Source organism: Pseudorasbora parva, chromosome 17 (assembly GCF_024679245.1).
Source record: "Pseudorasbora parva isolate DD20220531a chromosome 17, ASM2467924v1, whole genome shotgun sequence".
Lineage (NCBI taxonomy): Eukaryota > Metazoa > Chordata > Actinopteri > Cypriniformes > Gobionidae > Pseudorasbora > Pseudorasbora parva.
Window position 1 is genome coordinate 34,901,683 of NC_090188.1, and position 21,593 is coordinate 34,923,275.

The window sequence follows — 21,593 nt, forward strand, 5'->3', positions numbered from 1 at the left end:
TAAGAACAAATAACTTAAATACAAGCAGCAGCACAAATAAATACTATTGAGCAAAGATACTAATAAAATAAACAATGTTTTTCAGGTTTTTCAGGTAGGTCTAACATTAGATTTTAGGTAGAGAATTTGAATAAAGTAATCAAATGTAAAATAATGTTTAAATTGAAGATTAATCCTTATTAAACACTAGCTATCCCTGCAAGCTATATGCAGGGATAGTCGTTGTCTTTCTCGACTGTAAAAAGTTCACTTAAGGCATATTCAGACTATGTCCGCTTGAATCCTCTTTAAGAAGGGCATGTTGACATTCTTTTTGTGGGAGTTTGTCCGTTCAAGTGCAAGACTTGAAAGATAACTCAATATTTGTGCTCTGTGAGACGTTTGCACGGACTCTGATGAGTGCACAGAGATAAATCTTCTCTCAGCACACAAGTTCTCATTCGCGTCTTCTGGCTCTACACGCGGGTGATGACGTTTTTTAATTCATGTTTTGCAAAAGCACTCAATACAGCCACTGTCGTGCAAACACTGATGTTTTACACAGATTACATAAACTTACATTGTCATAACAGAAACTTACACAAATCCTTGGTTCACCCGTGCTCATATATTATCAGCATCAGTTTTCCGAGAGAAACAGCAGCCGTCCCACTCCGAGAGAAACAGTTTGGTTCAAGACGACGCTATCACGCATGCATTATCTCAGCTCACCTGTTCACACAGCAAAACATGTCTCAGTTCAGTGAACTGTTGGAGTTACAACATATACTTCAAGATATTAGTTTATTTCTAGTCTGAGGGACTGACACTCATGTCAGAAAGTGAGTAACTATAGTAACTTGTGGGATCAGTGCTGATTTGAGACGCGAACCGTTTAGAACGATTCAGTCCGATTTGGTGAACTGGTTCGACTGGATCACTAAAAAGATCCGGTTAAAAAGAACGATTCGTTCGCGAACCGGACATCCAGCGGCCATTGTTTAGGGTTCTTGCCACCACGAGACAAATCGGCATTGCAGATTAAACATATAGCTCGACTTGAATTGGCTTCTTGTGACTGAAAGTACTGCCAAACAACACATGTTCTGTTCCATTGTTCCATTTTCCATGTTCTGTTCAAGTTCCATTTTCACTCTCTCAAAGCCTACTGCATTCGAACGGTCCACCTAGTAAACACGTTGCCATAATCAACCGCGGCATCATCGACCAGTATGGCGTAGTGCAAGCGGGTTCAGTTCGGTGGAAAAAAATTCTAAGGTTCGGCAGAAACCGAACCCAGTCAAAAAGCCCAATATTCGGCCGAATCCGAACCCGAATCCTGGATTCGGTGCATCCCTACTTGCCATAGTGAAATAATATGAGTTCAGTACATGGAAATCACATACTGGGAGTCTCAAACACCATTGCCTTCTCCTTTATATGTAAATCTCATGAATTAAATTAATTAAATTAACTCAGAGATCTTGCAGTTACTGCTAGCTCACAATATCATACACAAATTAAAATCCCAAAAGTTAAGCTAACTTATTATATTTGAAGAAAATTATTTAATTAATTTGAGTTTAGATATACATTGCAGTCAATAAATTAAGTGATTAATTAAGTAAAAAAAATAAGAGTGTAATGGTTCGTAGATGGGAAGGAAGGAGGTGGGAACCGGCGAACATTTAAAGACTTTTAAAAAATTTTAAAAATGAACAAAACAAAAGTAACGCGGGCAGTCGTCCGTGCACACACCTACAAAAAAACGTAAACAAAACTCAACGTAAATCCAGGCCTGGTCCTCTCTTGTCTTCCACTGTCTTCACTCCTCCTTTTATGTTCCCTTCACTCCGCTGTAAGACGAGGCCGGTGTGGCGGGCAGCTGGCACTCATTAGCACTCATCATCGGCCCACTCTCACGGTCCCTCGCCTCGCTGCTTGCCACAAAGACAATAGAGCAAAAGTGATGAACACCTGCTGTTAACTAGCATAATCAATGAAGGAAAGAGAAACAACAAGAATTACAACTGAGTTCCAGCCACAGCATTAGATACAATAAACTGAAGTTTAAAGAAGTCAATAATATCTCACCAGGGTAGGATTAAACAACTCCACCAACAGCATTATAGCTCCACTTTTTCCTTAGGGGTGCAGTCCTGCCGCTGGCCATCTTGATGACCTAAGCATCATTACTTTAGGATGCTGCTATGATGGGTTTACAACTTTGTTTTCTTGTGGTGCCCCCCTCAGCAGTTGCCCTGCGTGCAGCGCGTGATTTGTGTGGTGGGAGCGGCCGCTCTGTAGGGGTGTTTCCCAAAAACATTGTTAGATGGAGAAAATTCTGTATTAATGCACAAAAATTAGTTTTCTGTCTATAAATATATCCGAACAGTTGTTACTTTGTCTAATAAAACATAATATATTATAGTGTCTTTGCTGCTTCCATGGTTGTTCGATGGTGTTTCCATGGTCCTTTTATTTATGATGTCTCTGATGCATGTACACTAAATTGATGTACACGTAATGTAATCAAAACAACAGAACATGTTTATGCTAGAAGGTTGTTGTAAATTGTATATGCTTTAGTATCTGATAGCAGTGGTTTAACCACCATAGACATTAAGGGGGACCCTCAAATAATTAGAAATGGCCAAATCGTCTTTGCTGTTTCCATGGGGTTTCCATGGTGTTTCCATGGTCCACGGAAATGGAGGGTAACACGGGCATGATGTCATTGATAGGTGACACGTGGACACGGTCTGGATTTAAACATTCTTGGAAACATTTGGGATAATGTAAGTTACATATTGTTACATATTGTGCATTTAACACATTTTTAGTTTTGTTTTTGTTTTGTTTGTTTTTTAAGTTTTGTTGCAAGTTCACACATTGGCAATAAAAAGCAAAACAGTATTACATACAGTATATTACCCATTTAAAGTTAATACAGTTCAAAGCAATGGAACTGTTTCAAACAATCTTTTCAAACTCTCTCTCCCCATCCATTGGCCAGAAAAAAAGATATTTTGTCCCCAAACTCATTTATTGGTTGCAGCAAAGACCAGATTTGAAAGCACCACAGATCAGCAGCCTTGTTTTCAGGGGAAATAACATATGAATTTGCTTGCACTATAATGGCTTGCTATAGTTCCTTCAACATATTTATTTGGAATAGGGGAAAATTTTCAACATAAAAATTACACACTTCAGCTTTAAGAAGCTCAGTGACTGGGGAGGGTTCTTCCGTACACCATGAGTGTGAATGTGGTTCTGAGGACAGCTCCCGTCATCTCTCCCGTGCCACAACCGAACTAGCGCGTCCGTTTGAGTGGGACGGGTCAGCGTCAGCAATCGTTCCCGAACTTGCATGTTTGGCTTGGTCATGGCCTCACCCCCTCATAAGTGAGCATTATGGATTAGTGGAGGGGAGGCGACTGTAAATCCCTACTGTTGTGCTGATCTGGATTTAAACGCTGGACAGATAAATTGTAATTTGAGGATAGCAGGCGAACCAGGAAAATGGATACGAACATGCGCAAATTTACGGTTAGAAGATGGTTTTCCGTCTACCTGCGCAGAAAGTCGCGATCCAAAAGCTCGAGTTTATGCAAACTAGAGGTGAGTATCGCTTCATTTGTTTCGTTTACCAACATGTGTGTTAAATCCTTAGATTAAAGGCGTGGAGTGTCTGTAAACAATGCCGAAATCTGACCGTGGCGGTGTAAAGTTGTGCTGAAGTGCAAAATGTGGAAACGCAACTGCAAATATTTCAGTGTTGCTCAGATTTGTTAACAAAGGTTTTTCCCCCCAAACATGCGTTGTTTCTTCCATCATAATTCTCATTGGTTTGGTTTGCATTAGCCTGAACTAGTCAAAAGAATAATATAGGAATGTTGATTCATTTTGAATTTCTAATTTGGAACACACTATCCCAAAGGATCCTGGAATCAAACAAAATCCCACTGCAGTTTTTATAGTATGAATTGTTTATTTTTTTGTATCATTGATTAATTGCTAAAGCTGCACAATAGACAAAGCTGCAGAAGTTGCAAAATCTTAAAATAGTTTATTTTCATTTGTCCTACAGGAGAATTGTATCGCTTTTTATGTAGGCCTATAGCTGTAGTGTGACTGGTACAATTTATACAAAGGAAAGAATGATGTAAACAATAATAATTATAGCCTATTATAAAAGCAGCATATTTATTGCACATTATTAACTTAAAAGATTGTTTAAAAATATATATTTTGGTAAAAATATGATTTTCTAAATTGATAAAGGGTTATTTCCCTGCATAAAAAAAACTTAGCATTTATGTTGTATTTAAAGTTTTTTTTTTTTCATGTAAATTCCTAGCATTTATGTTTACTCTGGTGTTTTGTCTTCATGTGTGCATCACATTTACACTCTTTACACTCATCTTAATATGATGTATACTTATACCACCTGCTATTATCAGTGCAATTTGCATTACAAATATTTTTAACAGGAAAGCAATATACTACTCAAAAGGATTTTCCATAATGTCTTTAACAATGTCACTGTATTTTTTCCTCGGCTCCTATTATACAGAATTGACCTCTGTTAAAAATTGTAAAATTATATATTTTTTTTTTGTTTTTGTGGAAAATATTTAGGCTCAAGACAGAGCTACTTTATTTATTATTATACAATTTTAGAAGCACTGCAATAGGATTCTCATCAGAGGCAGTACACCAACATCAGCAGTATAGCAATAAACAGCATGGTTGGTTTTCAACAGCTGTGGACCCTTCGTCATTCAGTCCTGTGCTGTTTTTGCTGAACCCTCAAATGTCTGCTGGCGACAATGATTAAACCTGACATACCTGTCTCTCAGTATTAATAGTTAAGACCTCAAAATAGTTGCATTCTATGAAGAATCTGTGCCCTTGTGATGATGTCCAATGGAGGATCAAATTGACCTAACTTTGATTTGTCTCTGATACATGTAAACTAAATTGATGTGCATGTAATGTAATGAAAACAACAGAACACGTTTATGCTAGCAAATTGTTATAAATTGTATATGCTTTAGTATCTTATAGCAGTGCTGTAACCACCGGACTCCTCCAGAGTCGAGGTCAAAGCCGATTCGAAAGACCGCTGTTTGCCAGCTTCTTTCAAGTATAGCACATGGAACAATTGCAACTCTACTGTCATTATGTTAATCCTGCCCACCGACTATATACACGATGTGATTGGCTTGACTAGAGTTTGTTTTTCCAGCTTGCAAGCCCTGGCTGAAAATTAGATTTGCTGCCAATAAGGTGCATCTAGATTTCTAGGCTAGTGAAAGAGTGCTTAACTAAAAAATAAAAAGTTTGGAAATAGCTTACTTAATATCTACAATAGAACTGGAACTTTTACCGTTCTTATTTATTTTCTTTATTTCCTTAAATCCCTTTTAATCCTTTAATAATTGAATTCCTTTAAGTAAACCAATAAGACCAATGCCTGATTTTAACAATACTTAAGTATTTTACTTACTGCAGTCAAGTAGAGAGTAAAAGTTGCTAATATATTTGAAACTCAGGCAAATTACAAAGAAGCCACAAATATCATTAAAGGTCCGTTCTTCGCGATTCCATCTTTCAAACTTTAATTAGTGTGTACTGTTGCTGTTTGAGCATAAATAATACCTGTAAAATGATGAAGCTCAAAGTTCAATGCCAAGCGAGATATTTTATTTAATAGAAGTTCCCTTTCAAAGCCTACAGCGAACGGCCGGTTTGGACTACTGCAGGAAGTGCAGGGATGTAATGACGTCACTAGAACCGTTTGTTGACTAACCCCACAAGAACACGCAAAAAAGGGGGCGTGGTGTTGTTGCTCTCCCACGTGGAGAAGAGCGCGCATTCAGCGCTTGCATCTCCCCGTTTATAGTCAGAGGCGGGACCTTTCCGGGCAAAGTGTGCTAAGCTGCTGTCCAATCACAACACGGGAAGCGCTGGCCCAATCAGAACTCGTTATGTATTTCTGAAGCAGGGACTTCATAGAACAAGGAAATCATCAGGCCGTTTTTAGGACAGAGGAAACAGCAGTGTACAGATAAGTAAATGGTGTGAAAAATACTGTGTTTTTTTTACACGCGAAACATGAACTCATGTTATATTACACACTGTAAACATAATCAAAGCTTCAAAAACACGCAAAGAATGGGACCTTTAAGTACAGTATATTTACTCAATACTTTAAACCCGCTACTTTATTGATTACAACTATACTTATTTTGCCTTTTTTAAAAGGTTTTTAAAGAGGCAAGGGTAGCGGCAGGCGTGACACAAGTGTTTTTTGCTTATTTCAGCCTGACGCAGTAGGGGTGTGAACCTAAACTGGTTCGGTTCGATTACGATTATCATGTCATCGATTCGGTTCAATTCAATTCAAAGTCAGTTATAAGAACTTATTGCACGGCTCTGTGAAATACTTGATTCTGATTGGTCAATCGCGCATTCCAGCGGTACGTTATTTCCAGATAACACCCGCTCATACGGGTACTACGAGTTATCTTGACCGGTACTACTTCTATGGTTAACGCTGGTGCCATCTTGTGGCTTAAACAGGCGTGGGTTACAATGGAAGACTTCAAGGCAGGTTTCCTTTATAATGTTTTTAATATAGATATTTTTCTTACACAAACGTATCGAATCAAATCAGAAGGCTCTATTAACCCATCGAAGTCGTGTGGAGCACGTTATTTGACGGACAGCTGCATTTTTTATGGACTTCAAACACAACTACAACTACTGCTGGGATTAACGTTAGCCTGGACTTTTTAAATATAACTCTGATTGTATTTGTCTGAAAGAAGAATGTCATATACTACCACAAAATACGTACGTGACAAATAACATTATACATGAACTCAGTAGCATTATAATTGGTTATGGTCTATTACTGAACCGATACCGAATTGTCCTAGTCTGCATCGCGATGCATCGAAGAAATGATTAATTTTGACATCCCTACGACACAGTTATCATTTTCTCGCCCAGCTCCACGTTGTTTAACACTCGTGCCCATCTGTTCACCCATGGTCTGAAAACAAGGTGTGTTGAGACGCATTGTTGGCGTGTTGCTATTTCCAGGCAACTGAAAACGACTGCGCTACTGACCAACAAAAACCTGTTCTAAAGTCAATAGCACAGTATTTTTTTATACTTGGCTAATTACACTTAACTACACTGTGTGGTATTTTCCCCCATCTAGTGGTGAAAAGGTGTATGACCATCCAGTGAATATTAGTTTCTTTTCCTTTCAATTCCGATTTCATTTGAACTCCTACGGTGGCCGATTTTGTTCGGTTTTGTCCGATTTGGCTTCCAGTTCGACCTCGTCCATGAGTGTTCCTTCAAGTGATGAGATTACTTTAGAAAACGTATAATTTGAAGTTATTTAATTTGTCATTTAACATGTAGGTTATGACATCTATGTAAAATGAATAATAGTTTTTCGTTTTCGTTATTTTTTTACCATTTCATTGCTAACATCAGCTATCAGGTTCCCAGATGAATGCAAGCTAACCTTAGTAAAGTAACTTTTATCAGTGCTGTCGTTATTCTGTATATTATACGACATCACTAGCGTAAGGCAAAGTTTACACTGTAGGCTATATCATTTAGGCTTTCAGGTTTTCATATAGCAGTCTCAAGCAATCCCCTTCTTCACATTCGACACGGTGCCATCGAGTGTTAAACGCGAAAGGCAAAGCTTGAATTTACCACGTATGTCCCTTTTTGGCTAATGTACTTTCAAGATGGAGGGGCAACATGGCGACCTGCATTCGAACCCCTCACCCGTATGTATTTTCAATGGCATATTATAAACTTACGAGAATACTTTATTACTTGAAAGAAGTAAATATACATTAATGAGCACATATATTTTTGAAAGAACTAAGTGTTTTTAGCTAAGAATAAACTAAGTAGGGCTGGGCGATAGGGCTGGGCGATATGACGAAATATATCGTCTGGACGATAGAAAATGTCTATCGTTTTATATAAGGCTCTATCGCTTACGCCACGATAAGGCGTTTATGGCAGAATTTTACGTCCAGATGCACCTCACCTCACGCCACGGCTTGCCCATGCACGCTGCAATACATAAACAAACATGAAGGAAGACGGTAGTAGACGCGGTTCAGACCAGGGTAATTCTCAGAGTAATTATGCCAGAGTGGTGCATAAGCGCTCAAAACAAATTTCAGACACAGACGCTGCAACGGGCTTTTACGCGTGGCACACTATAGCCATATATTGAAATATTTTAAAGGCAGGTGTAGGGATGGCGAAAACTTAACATTTTCTTGACCGACCACCGAGCCTCATTAGCCGGTTGAAACCGGTTAAGCGATTAGTTTAAAATATGCTGCGCTATTTGAAATAACAGCCGCGAGCCGCACTCCCTCTGTCTCTCTCTCGCTCGCTCTCTCACACACACACACACACACACACACGCTGCCGCCTCCCTTCCACTCACGTCACTTTTTTAAAATCCCCCACAGCGCGAAACACTAGTCCCGCAAACGCGCCGCAGAGGAGCTTGTTTGTAATCAGAGGACAAATGGCTCCTTAGTTTCGAAATGGTTTGGGTACAAGGTGATCGCGTTGAAAATAAAGGCGTTTGTGGTTTGTCCAGCGTTAGAAGCTCATTTGAAACATTGCCGCGGCTCATTTAAGAAAATGACAGCTCCGAAGAGGCCGCTTTAGTTCGAGGTAGTGCTAACAATAATAAAGAAAGACGATCAACACCTTATGTGTTACCACTGAAATGAAGATGTAATATATTTCCAAATGTAAGCCCATCTTAAGCGAAATGCACGCTTCATACTGTCATCTGCCCTGGCTCTAACCTCGAGTGTTTACTTTTTGCAAACCTTGTGAGCGCGCAAACCCAAACGCTGTGACCTCGCGCCAAATGTTTTTATTGGTTTATTAAGTACAAACAGGCGAGTTATGAAAAATTGAGTGCGAGGGATATGTTCAATCACACAAAAAGATTTTGGAATGAGACGGCCACCTGTAGTAGCGTTTAGTCCACTGTATAATAGCCTAATTTAGAGATCACTTATTTATTTATTTTAACCGACAACTTTGATCGGTTAACGTTGATACGGTCAGCCATCGGTCAAACGGTCATCGGTTAACATCCCTAGGCAGGTGTTAACTTTACCAACAGTCTTGCTTGAAAAAAAGGTTCTAAAAAAATAAAAATGTAGTCCATACTACCTTTATTTGTTTTGTATATCATTTCAAACTGCATTTCCACATTGCAATTTTGTATAGACTATTCATAAACTGAATTAACAGAAAAATTGCTATATCGTTATGTATATCGTTATCGGGATATCAAATGAGCTATATCGGGATATGAAATTTTGGCCATATCGCCCAGCCCTACTGGGCGATATGGAGCAAAAAATATATCTCGATATATTTTGCTATATCTCGATATACGATATATATCTCGATATCTTTACAGGAAAAATAACCCCCTAAAAACTACAGCAAAAACAAATATGCCAAATACCACAAATTCTTTTCTTTTTTTATTGAAGTGCAAAGAGGTAGTCAGTTCATGTAGGAACAAAGTGCTTTTGCGACATTTAAAAGAAAAAACTCCCTGATTACATAAATAATAATAATTTAACTGTAAAAGAAAATAAATAATATTGCCTTCTTTTCATTTATTTCATGCTTTCAAAAGATGAATCAAAGACTCCCTTTTTTACACTTAACAGTAAAACAGTAAGCATTTTGCAGAAAGATGGGGGCATGACTGAGATATAAATAAACTGATTTTGTCATAACACCATTTCCTGTTAAATTTTTATCAAAATTCAAACAGTGATGTTTGTCATGAGTTTGACCAAATTCAAACTCATCATGCGGAATATGTAGGCTACACATGAGCTGAATTTCACTTCTTTTCCAGTTACAGAACGAAATATGAATGTCAGAAGGTAGGCTATATGATAATATGATACAGTACAACTTACAGAAGAGCACCGCGTGTCTCAGGACACGCGGGATGTCGCGTTTTTCCCTCTTGGTTAAAACGTGAATAAACCTGTTCATCATAATCCCGTGATAAAGCTGACAAAATAATCATAGTAATGATATTGCAATACTTTTTAAATGTTTTCAAATGATATGCGATCATTTTGACATTTTAACCGAAAACCATGCGATCAGTTAGACACAAATCATAAACTGGCATGATTGCGACTGAGAGTGCGTCTCGCACCAGTGTCAATCACCTGACTGTGGGTGAAACGTGCGATTTGAACTATGATGAACATTAATATTTCTTTATAAATTTTAGTAAGCAGTTGTGTTAGAAGGAAAACATGGTCTCTTAACTGAGTCCTGAACAACGCGCGCGCTTGTCAACATGATAACTAATCCTCACCTGGTTGTGGACGCCGGCGTGTGCACTGAGACGACACGCGAGGGGAGGGGGAACAAAAGCAATGAGGCGGGAGGCGCGCGAGCGGGAGCGAGCACAGCACAGGAAAGGCAAACAAGTAAAGTGGCGGAATCAAAATTAAATATAAACAATATATCGATATATACGATATGTCCAAATCCATATCGATTTGAAAAAATATCTCGATATATTTTAAATATCGAGATATCGCCCACCCCTAAAACTAAGCGTAGCTTTAAATATTAAAAATAAAATGTATTCCCCTCTGGAGAAACATTCAATCTTTCCGCTCGCAAATCACGCCATGTAAATTGCGGATCCGCCATGGTGCGAGCGCAACTGGCTTTTAAAGGGAATGGGAGATGTGACTGATTGGTTTATTGCACGTTATGCCCAAAACACAACCCTTGATTTTTTTAAGAGACTAGGGACAATCCTTTTTGATCATGAGATGCCGTTTTTTACATCGTTAAACTAGCAAAAGTGGATTCTGACCAACCTGTCCTCCAAAAAAATACGACTCTATTGGTCGTTTTTCAAGCACCTTATTACGACCTATATTTACATTTTAAAGTCATGCGCCCTCTAGCTGGCGTAAAAATAATAACAGTGTCGCGTTGCGTCTGACGTCATGAAATGATGTATGACTATCTTTACCAATCAAAATGCGTGTTCATTTTAATACAATGTGTGGACTTTTTACCACCGTTTGTCCTATTTCCATTTAGCAAAAATATTGTTTTTAATTTACAACTACACCCACCCCCTCCCTAAACCTACCCAGTGATTTATAGTGGATACACACTTTATGAGCACGTGTTCCCTGGGATCGAACCCACGATCGCATGATCACATGTTGTTGTATAGTGCAATGCTTTACCAACTGAGCTATGCAAAACCTGAAATATTAAGCAGATAAAAGGGGAAAAATGCTTTAAAATGAAAGTGTCCTGCTGTCAATAGGAGGAAAACTTTACAAAATGCTCCTGTGCGTTGTACTTAATTAATTAAAATATTGTCGATAGGGGCAAAACTTTAGTAAAAGCTCATATAGGTCGTATTTCAAGGAAGTGACAAGGCGTATTGGTTGGAGGACATGTTGATTCGGACATGCCCTAATTGCACCTGCGCATCAGACCATGCACTCATATTGTTAAAGTAGGGCCGAAGCTCTCTAAACTGAGTCAGCATGTTTTCTGTCCATATAGCAGTTATGTATCTAAATGCTGCCACTTTTGTCAGAAATGAATTTCTGATGGACGGATAGCCCTCTTTTGATTTGATGGGGAAGTTTAAAGCTCTGTGCACCGCTGAAACCAACTAAACACAGCCTTTTGAAATGACAGGTCATGGAATGTTCAATTGCCAGAACAGGATTGAAATATTGGAAATCCATATGCTGCTTATTTTTAGATTGGCAAAGTACTGCATGTACTGTACGCTACAAACGCAGTGACCACATTAACATGCGCATCATTTTCATTAAGAAGCATTTTCTGAATGTTCTTAATTCTGAAAAGGCATGTGCATGACAGCTTCTCATATATTCCAAAGACTGGAGATCTGATATATCATTTTTAGTAATTCTGCACAGAAATTAAATAAACTCTTTAATCCTCATTCAACATTATGTAGAATTCAGATTAATACAAAGCATGTGTCATGTTGATTTATTCAGATTTAGAGAAACTGGAATATTACTCAGGCTGTGCATTTTCAAGACACATAGATACTATGAGCAAATTGTTATATGCATGTTAATGTGGACATGCCGGTGGATTTCCTCTTCATCCAAAATCAAATAAACAGCTATCTATAACTTTCTGACACCATTAGAAAAAAATAAAATAGATTCATCTGACTGCCCTAGTTTATGATCTTCAGGCTATAATAAAGTCCCTCTGTGCACAAAATATATTTTCAAACTAAATAGATGTATATATTGTAGATTTGAAATGTCGGTAATTCTGAGCATTATAAGTTTAGATGCTTATTCTCAGTATTTAATAAAGGTCCTGTAACCTTTTCTTGAGATAAAGACAGTTTGCAGTCAAAGAGCCCCGGAGATCTGATATTATTTCAACAAAAGTAATAAGTGTAGTAGTCAGCATATAACACAGTGCGGGAAATGGAATGGCTGGAGTAATTAAGTTAGTGCTAGAGCACAGGCCCAGCATCACTGAGCGCTTTGAAGTCATCAGGTTTGGCGGAAGCAGTCATGTGAAGGTAAAATGATAAGAAGACAGGTTTAATTAAATGTGCGATCAGTAATCAACAGGCAAGAGGAAAAGATCAATGTATGATGTCAGATTGTGACGTCACTGCAAACAACTGTGTGTGTGTGACCCTTAATGCATGCAGTATATTCTATTTCAAAGGGATTTTTAATGCAGTGGGTTTTTTATTTAGGAGTTAATTATGGTCTGTAGGTCTGTTTTTTTAAGGTTTTTTTTACATCAAACTTTCAGGCTGATCAGTAAGGTATTTATGTTGATTCTGCTAATGAACCTTGACATACAAATATGAATGCAAACAAATTTCCGCTGTCCTCACCCTTGCATTTCAGGCAGTGAATCTGTGAGAAACATTTTTAATCTAGTGGAGACTGGCATTTATTCGATATTTCGTTTTTTATATTGTGCAAAGAGACACCTGAGAGGATCCTAAGCATTTAGGAAGAGGTTCAATCTCATATTTTCCTCATGTGGTTTCCATCAGTCCTGCAAATATACCTTAAATAAATTTTAGTAATTGTTTATACATGGATAGCGTAGGCAGACTAAGTGTTTGATGCTAGAGTATTTTCAAATATTAAAGATTGAATTATTAAAATTAATGGCAGCTACAGGTTTAGAAAATCAATAACCTTATAGTAATTCATAACATAATAACCAAGTATAATGCATAACTGCACATAATGTTATCAATGTAATAAAATATTAATAGTGTAACAATTTTCTTAAAAAGTAATAAAATCTTGAGCTCATAATGTAATAATTATTTTTCAATGTAATAAACATTTTACATAATGCAATAGGTCATTGTATAAGAAATGTATTACATTGTGAACACATTGTAGCAACTTACAATGTAATCACAGTTCATAAGGCAATACCAGAACATCGTCCAACAATGTTTACAATATAATAATTATCTTTCAATGTAATACTTTTGAGACATTTACTTAAAAAGTAGTTATACTAATACTAATTTTGTGATTATGAAATGCTCTATTATTTTGAGTTGCTTGGACCCAAAACACATTTTAAGTTGTATGCACTGAATTAAAAAATAAAGTTTCTGCTTTATACTTTTTAGCTATAGGTGTTTAATATATTTTTGAGACAAAGCTATTTAAATGGTTGTCATAAAAAAAAAAAATTGCTTTTAGTTTACAAAAATGTATAATGTATTAATTATTTTAGCGATAAGAGACAACTTTTTAATGTTTAGCGATAACTTTTTATTTCTGTACAGTTTTTTACTTTTGCTATATTGATACTGTGAGACATATACTTTGTATACAGTGTTAGTATTGTACAAATGTACATATTATTTTTATTTGTCAAATTGAAAAACATTATCTACTTTAACTTAAACCTATGTGTACTTGGCTTATAAATATTTAAGTACTGTACAGTTATAATAGTAATATCAACATCAATAATAAATACTAGTAATAATGTCACGGCAGATGAAGGAAATAGGACGAAGAAGCAGGATCTAGATGCAAACATATTTATTAATAATACAAAACAGCGAAGTTATTTGCGATCATGCTATTACCATATCATACGACGCCTTATAGAAGAAAGATAGTATTACTTTAACAGCCATGTATTACTGCTCTCACCATTCCACATTAATGGTACAGAGTCATCAATAATTTGATAATTTGATGTTGAGTTTATTAACTATTCATCATATGGCTAATCTACTTATGCAGGAGCTGAAGTCAAATCTAAGATAAAGTCCTGGCATTTAGTTCTATGCAGGGATCTAACAGATCTATATCCATATCAGATTATGCAACACTATCCAGGCTGACACGTGTCAGATTTGCAAGTATAGATTATATTATGACACGTGCTTGTCTTGAAACGACTTCAGTGAGCTCCAAAATTGAACTTTTTAAATCTGTACATGCAATGAACTACTGGGCATTTTTGTAAATATAATGTGAAATAATATTGCTTTTGAGTGTATGTAATAATAAAAGATGTAATCTGTTTGGAAGAGAGGGTGAGCACAATAATTTTACATTCATAAATGTTTTGACTGAAAACAATGCAGTCTAATACAGTTTCGCTAAAATATGGCAGTGCTAATTGTTTTGAGAGCACTGACCTTAAGCCGGGTGCACACTGTGCGATTTCAGCACTTCAGTCCCGCGTGTAATGCAGCTCACTGTCACCCAACGCGTCATTCATTGATATAAAACTCAGGACGAGTTTTCTTACGCGCCTCCGTTTTTAGCGCCCCTTCACTATCGTTCAGTCTGACATTAATGCCAACTGAGATCTTACAGAGTGACATGGCTTACATCGGGATCATGTTCGTACAGTCTGACAAGGACATTCGCAAAGGATTTTGAAAAAATCGCAGTGTGCAGGACCGTACACTGTAAAAAATACAACTTGTGTTTGACAAATTTAGCTTTTAAAGTTTATTCAACTATTTAATATGAAAAAGTTAACAGATAACTCAAACAAAGTTTGTACAACTATTGACCCTATAAGTTGAGAAAACTCAAACCACAGTGTGTCAAATATATCCAGGGCTGGGTTTCCCAATAACGATGTATCTTGGCTATAAAGAGCGCAAAATTACGATCATTAGCAGCAATTCCATGCACGTTTCCCAAAAATGTATTTAACATGAATGCGCGAGAATGTGCTCTCAGTGCTCCTTAAGAGTCACTCTCCATTTGTGAAGTGCTGATTCACCTGATAATTGTCATCTGATGTGGATTAGCAATCAAAACACATCTATATAAAGCAACTACCTACAGGCTGATGCACTGAGAAAATGGCTGAACTAAAAAAACAAGAAAAGATACCTATCAAAAAGACAAATAAATACCCTTCTAGAGGAGGTGGAGCGGGAAAAGATATTATTTTCAACAGATTTAAAGGGCATTGTACAAACAAAGAGAAACAAAACATCTGGGAGAACATTGCTACCAAATTAACAGAAGAAAGGGGGGTTAAAAGATCGGGTAAAGAGGTCTGCAAGAAATGGCAGGAAGAAGGCACTGCAGAGGAATGTTTTTTGCTGTCATTTAATTCAGATGTGTATTTATAATATTTGTGTTTGTTTCCTGCCCTCATAAAAAAAAGAAAAAAAAAGAAAAACTTATAGTATTATCACAATGCACTTGAATAAAGTTAAAAGTGTAATCTGCCGAGTGTCCTGTAGTTGACCTCATAACTCTGTCTTCTTACGATACACTTAGAGCTTTAAGGTTACTCCAGAGCACTCGTACGATAATTTTCAAGTGCTACTTAAGTTAAGATGCTTTTGGGAAACAGACCTTAATATTAAAATCACACTCACGATCGTTTTTATGATCAATTTAGACTTACGGTGCTTTTGGAAAACGCAGCCCTGGACTATGTGAAAACATATCTTATAAAACATATTCTGTAAGTTCGGATTGGATAAAGCAGTTGATAAATGAAGGTAAATGCACACCGATCACCGCGGATGATCCGAGTTTCTTAGCAGCTGTTAACAACCGAGAGTTAAACTATCTGAAACTAAGTCTGAAAATGTATTTATTTCAATTATTATTTGTGTTTGCTAAGGTTTTTGACCTCAACATTTGATCTTTAACACCAAATATTATAACTGATTGTGAATACATGATCTGTAAAAAAAAGATCAATTATTATAAAAATCATCATCACAAATCAATTATTTTGCGCTACGTGTCACAAATCAAGCCTCTGTGGCTCCCTCCAATCGCCACCAGAGGGCACTCCCACCCTAGTACTAATCCTCAATCTGGACTTCATTTCCCATAATCCTTTGCCCTGTTTATCAGCCATCATTGTTTGCACCTGTGTATCATTAACCACATCACCTCATCCTATTTAAACCATTGCTGCGTCCCAATTCGCCTACTTATACTATGTCCTTAAAGTATGTACTCTTTTTGTGAAGAAAAAGTATGTACTTTTGAGTGTGTAGCAGTAAAGTATGCAAGCTTCGGGAAATACTACTTTGCCATCTTTAACGGACTCTGTCGCTTAGTTATGATCATCCCGTCACCGTTTAACTGCCCTGTCAATCATCATCAGATTCGTCACAGTTCAAATCCACATTCAGTTTAATCTCCTACCGTATCGGAGAGAAATGTAGCCGCTCATTGATCTGCCATGTGTGGGTCTTTAATGCAGAGACTCTCCTCATGTGTTTGCAGTTTAAATATAATTATGCATTTAAAAGTTAATGGCCAAATGTGTCATTACAAAAGTTCACAATGCTACTGCAGGTGAAATATAATGTGGACAACAATGAATAAATATATTTTTTGTCAGGTTAAATATTGATAGTTGGTCACTCAAACCCCTTTATCTAAACTTCTCTACTTAACCATCGGACTCGCACATCCATCGTGTTTGTGTTTTTTCTAATGCTTTTTACCCACGTTTGTAGTTCTAATCGAATTCTCGTCCAACTCGCAATGGGTTGTGGGTAATATCAGCCGTTAGAGTGCGCATCGATCCATACTTCAAATTTGGACGGGAAATAGTAAACCAACCAGGTATCTTTGGAATACTCTTTTCAACATACTATTTGGGACATACTAATTCTATTTTCAAATACTATTTAGTATTGATAGTATGCGACTTGGGACACAGGGCATGTTCACTGCGTCATTCACTGCGAAGTCTTTTTAAGTGTGAAACTACAATTCTGAGCAGTCTTCCATGTTTTGTGTTTCTTGGTATTGGATCACCTGCCTGTTTCTGGACTACTCTCTTGCCTGTGTTCCCTGCCTTGTTGTATTTGTTGGTTTGCACTGTCTGAGTATATTTTGACCCTGTCTCTACTCTGGACTTCGATTGTGGATCATTGTCTTAATAAAATTGCATTTGGAGCCCCACTCTGTTGATTCATCGCATCGTTACAACATGAAGTGCATGCAAATTTAGTTTATGTTATTGCAATTCTTACCCTGTTTATGCAAATCTTTCAAATTCAGTTATTTTTTAAATGTATATCCTTATGAAGGGACCCAAGGCCATGGGTGAAGGGAGGTTTACCTTTACTTTGTATTGTGACCAATACCTCCTCTTTTACCGGAAATATCACCGAATGCCTTATTTCATTTTGACAAATAAAACGGACTGGAATTTTGATTTAGTTTAATGCAATTTGACTTGATGAGCATAAACAATAATCATTGAATTAGTGCTATAGCTTGTTATAGCAATGTCACTTGTGCTGCAGAGCTGTTTGAGGCAGATCGTTAGCTCTCACACACAGGCAGAAACTGGTATGAGGGCTGTGTCCGAAACCTGTAAACTCATTTGAAGGCAGGAATGCATCAAGGCACGTCCGAATCTAATGTTTGCTTCCTGTCTCCTAACTGAGATACCTTCATCTGATCGATTTTTAAAGACAGCATAAAAGAAAGTTGGTGCTGGTCAGTTTGAGTGTAAATGTGCGTTTTTGACCAACATTTTCCACTGCTGATGTCATTTCTAGCGATAAAAAAGACTACTGTAGTAATTCAGTATTTGTTTATTTCCCACCAAAGCTCTCTCTGTTTTGCTGTAGAATAGATCATTAAACCGTTACACTGACTTAGAAGTCTGTCCGAAATCATTTTCAGTTTCATGCCTTCATGCACAAAGCGCTGCCTTACAAGTCATTGTCTCATAAGGCAGTGAGGCAATGAGTCCGCTGCCTAGGTTTTCCGACGCAGCCATTGTGTAGGCTGGTGTAGAGCATCTCAGATATTACTACTACAGTGTTCCATATTTCAAGATCCATCTTTAGATTTCAGGACCATCGCAGCAGTCATGCCGCAGTGTTCTGCAGCAAGATGTTAACAGATTTTTGACACCATTGCAGGAAAACTTGTTCACTGAGAGTACAACGTACTAGACTAGTGTATATATATATATATATATATATATATATATATATATATATATATATATATATATATATATATATATACTTACTTACAGTCCAGTCTATTGTTGCAAATAATACATGGTGTTTAATTTCTTCCACTCCATCAGGTCCTGTACACACATATATATAGTGAGTAAAGTAAGTATTTGAACACCCTGCTATTTTGCAAGTTCTCCCACTGTGAGAAAATCCAGAAAGCACAATGTATGATTTTTTAACTATTTATTTGTATGCTACAGCTGCAAATAAGTATTTGAACACATTTTTAAAAATCTATGTTACTATTTGGTATAGTAGCCTTTGTTTGCAATTACAGAGGTCAAACGTTTCCTGTAGTTTTTCAACAGGTTTGCACACACTGCAGGAGGGATTTTAGCCCACTCCTCCACAGAGATCTTCTCTAGATCAGGGGTTTTCAAACCATTCCTGGAGCCTCCCTAGCACTGCACATTTTGGATATCTCCCTTGTTGGACACACCCAGCTCAGGTACTAAACTAATCAGCTGATGAGTTAATACAGCTGTGTTAAATAAGACACTCGGCCAACATATGCAGCCCCCTAAGAAATGCATCTCAATAGATATGTTTACTTGCACTACTTTTCCAATCCGATTTCAGATTCTTAAAGGGTTAGGCTTCTGTATGGTAAAAGGCGCTGCATATGATGGATGGGTGTCTTATTTAACACAGCTGTATTAACTCATCAGCTGATTAGTTTAGTACTCCATGACCTGAGCTGGGTGTGTCCAATAAGGGAGATATCCAAAATGTGCAGTGCTGGGGAGGCTCCAGGAATGATTTGAAAACCCCTGCTCTAGATCAGTCAGGTTTCTGGCCTGTTGCTGAGAAACACAGAGTTTGAGTTCCCTCCAAATATTCTCTATTGGGTTTTAGGCAGGGTTGCCAACTTTTAAGTTCAGGTTGGAGTGAGATTTTTTGGGGGCCGGGGGGGGGGGGGGGGGGGGTAATGCTTTTGATCTTGATTCAGTATCAGTTTATATCTAGTAATATAGATATAATAATATGTTTGTTTTGGCACTCATAATAATATGTTTGTTTTGGCACTAGTTTAAAGATTTCTTGGGTCAAATTATATGTGCCATTCCTGCTTATATAAGTATCATTATTCATTAAAAAGATTAGGATCCAAGTTATTTAAGTTTTGAAATTTCACATTTAAAGAAATCTAGTGTTTGATCATCATATCTAAATATTTATTAGAATGCAAAGACTGCAATATATTTTTGAGCAACTAGATTAGATACATGTATATTTATTAAAGAGCCATAAGGCACCTAATGGCATTACAAATAAACATTAATATTTTTTAGCCACAAATGACTCTAATTTGCCTCTTTGAATTGGAATTCTCCATTTTAATATTAATTACTACACTAATTGTAATATAAATTTTAGAAGAAATACAAATATTAGAAGAAAAATATTTTAAGTGGTCATTTATTGAAAATAATTGTTGCACAAATAGTATTTAGTACCAAAAGACCTCCTCAAAATATTCAATAAATATAATTTAATGAGTATGAGTGTGACCTATTAGTAAGGAATACCTGAGGGCTAAATACAAGAATAACATTAATGTTAACAATGTTGCACTCTCCATAATAAAACGATCCTGTAAATATGGCTGACTTAATAATCAATAAACACTAAGCTGTACTGTTTACCAAAACTTGCAGCAAACATCTATATGGTGAAACGGTTGTGTATCCGCTTAAGCCATTTAAATTCATTGGCACGGCGCTAGAAGTATTGAGCGCTCATGGGCCACGTGACCAGCGCGCCGCAGGGAGACGAGAGCATGCAACTCCGCTTTTCAACGCCTCTGGGCTCTGGCTTTAACATTATGCCACATTAGCGCCAAAACGCTATTTATTGTTTGAATTTCATTAAAACACATTTAAAAAAATTAAAGCTTATAGCTTTGTTTAATATCAAAAGCAGGTTTGGCAATTTGGCGTGAGATTGAGTTGGGCGGAGTGAGAGCGTGAGACAGAGCCTGAAAGCGTGAGAATCACGCCAGATGCGTGAGAGTTGGCAACCCTGGTTTTAGGTCTGGAGACTGGCTAGGCCACGCCAGAACCTTGATATGCTTCTTATAGAGCCACTCCTTGGTTATCCTGGCTGTGTGTTTCGGGTCATTGGGTGCGTTTACATGCACGTTCTTAAGCCGATTATGCCCAATAAGCCGACAATCATGGTCATGTAAACGCGGTAACCCGTTTTCTTTTATCGGAGTAAGGTCATAAACGGCGTAAGCATAAACCGGTTGGGACAGGTAGTTTTCTTCCTCTTACCTCGATTTTGCGCTGCATGTAAACGCATTAACTTGCTTTCTTTCGGCTCATTGAAGTGCGCATGTGTGATAGGTGAGAAAAATGTAAACTTAGAGCAGATTTAAACGCATCCAGACAGAGCGAGCTAGCATTTTGCATGAAATAAGGACATATATCACAAACGCAGACTCTTTTAAGACCCCCAAAATTGTAAAGAGGTGTTCTCTTTTCTCATGCAGCAGAATTAGCCTAGAAGAGGTTCAGTCAAAATGCTGCATAACTGCATAAGGGATAATATGAGCTGTAAATCTTCCACTGACATGGTGCACGCTTTATGTAACATCACAACTGACGTAACATTTGAATACGGACTTAATAGTTGAAGTCAGATACGGACATTATTATTTTTGACGTCACTACAAGAAAATAACCCGGTTTATAAATAGTCATGTAAACGCGGTTTACTTGCGTTGTCAGTTTACTGGTTTGCATGTAAACAGGGAAAACTGGTTATTTCAATAAGCTGATTTTTTTGGAGTTATCAGCTTACTGGTGTGCATGTAAATGCACCCAATGTCATGTTGGAAGACCCAGCTTCGACCCATCTTCAATGCTCTAACTAAGGGAAGGAGGTTGTTTCCCAAAATCTCGCAATACATGGCCCCGGTCATCCTCTCCTTAATTCAGTACAGTCGGCCTTTCCCATGTGCAGAAAA

The 21,593-nt window shown here is 37.4% G+C and overlaps 1 protein-coding gene across 2 annotated transcripts in view; it reads left to right on the forward strand.

Annotated features, from left to right (window-relative positions):
- The first annotated feature begins 3,162 nt into the window (after nucleotides 1–3,162).
- Nucleotides 3,163–21,593, forward strand: part of rps6ka2 (ribosomal protein S6 kinase, polypeptide 2) — an 88,666-nt gene continuing 70,235 nt past the window's right edge. The window contains exon 1 of one of the 2 annotated variants that reach the window (XM_067421443.1): nucleotides 3,163–3,600. In XM_067421443.1, coding sequence (XP_067277544.1) covers nucleotides 3,502–3,600 — 99 coding nt within the window. In that variant the 5' untranslated portion in view covers nucleotides 3,163–3,501. The remainder of the gene's footprint in view (nucleotides 3,601–21,593) is intronic. The other variant, XM_067421442.1, reaches the window with a different exon arrangement.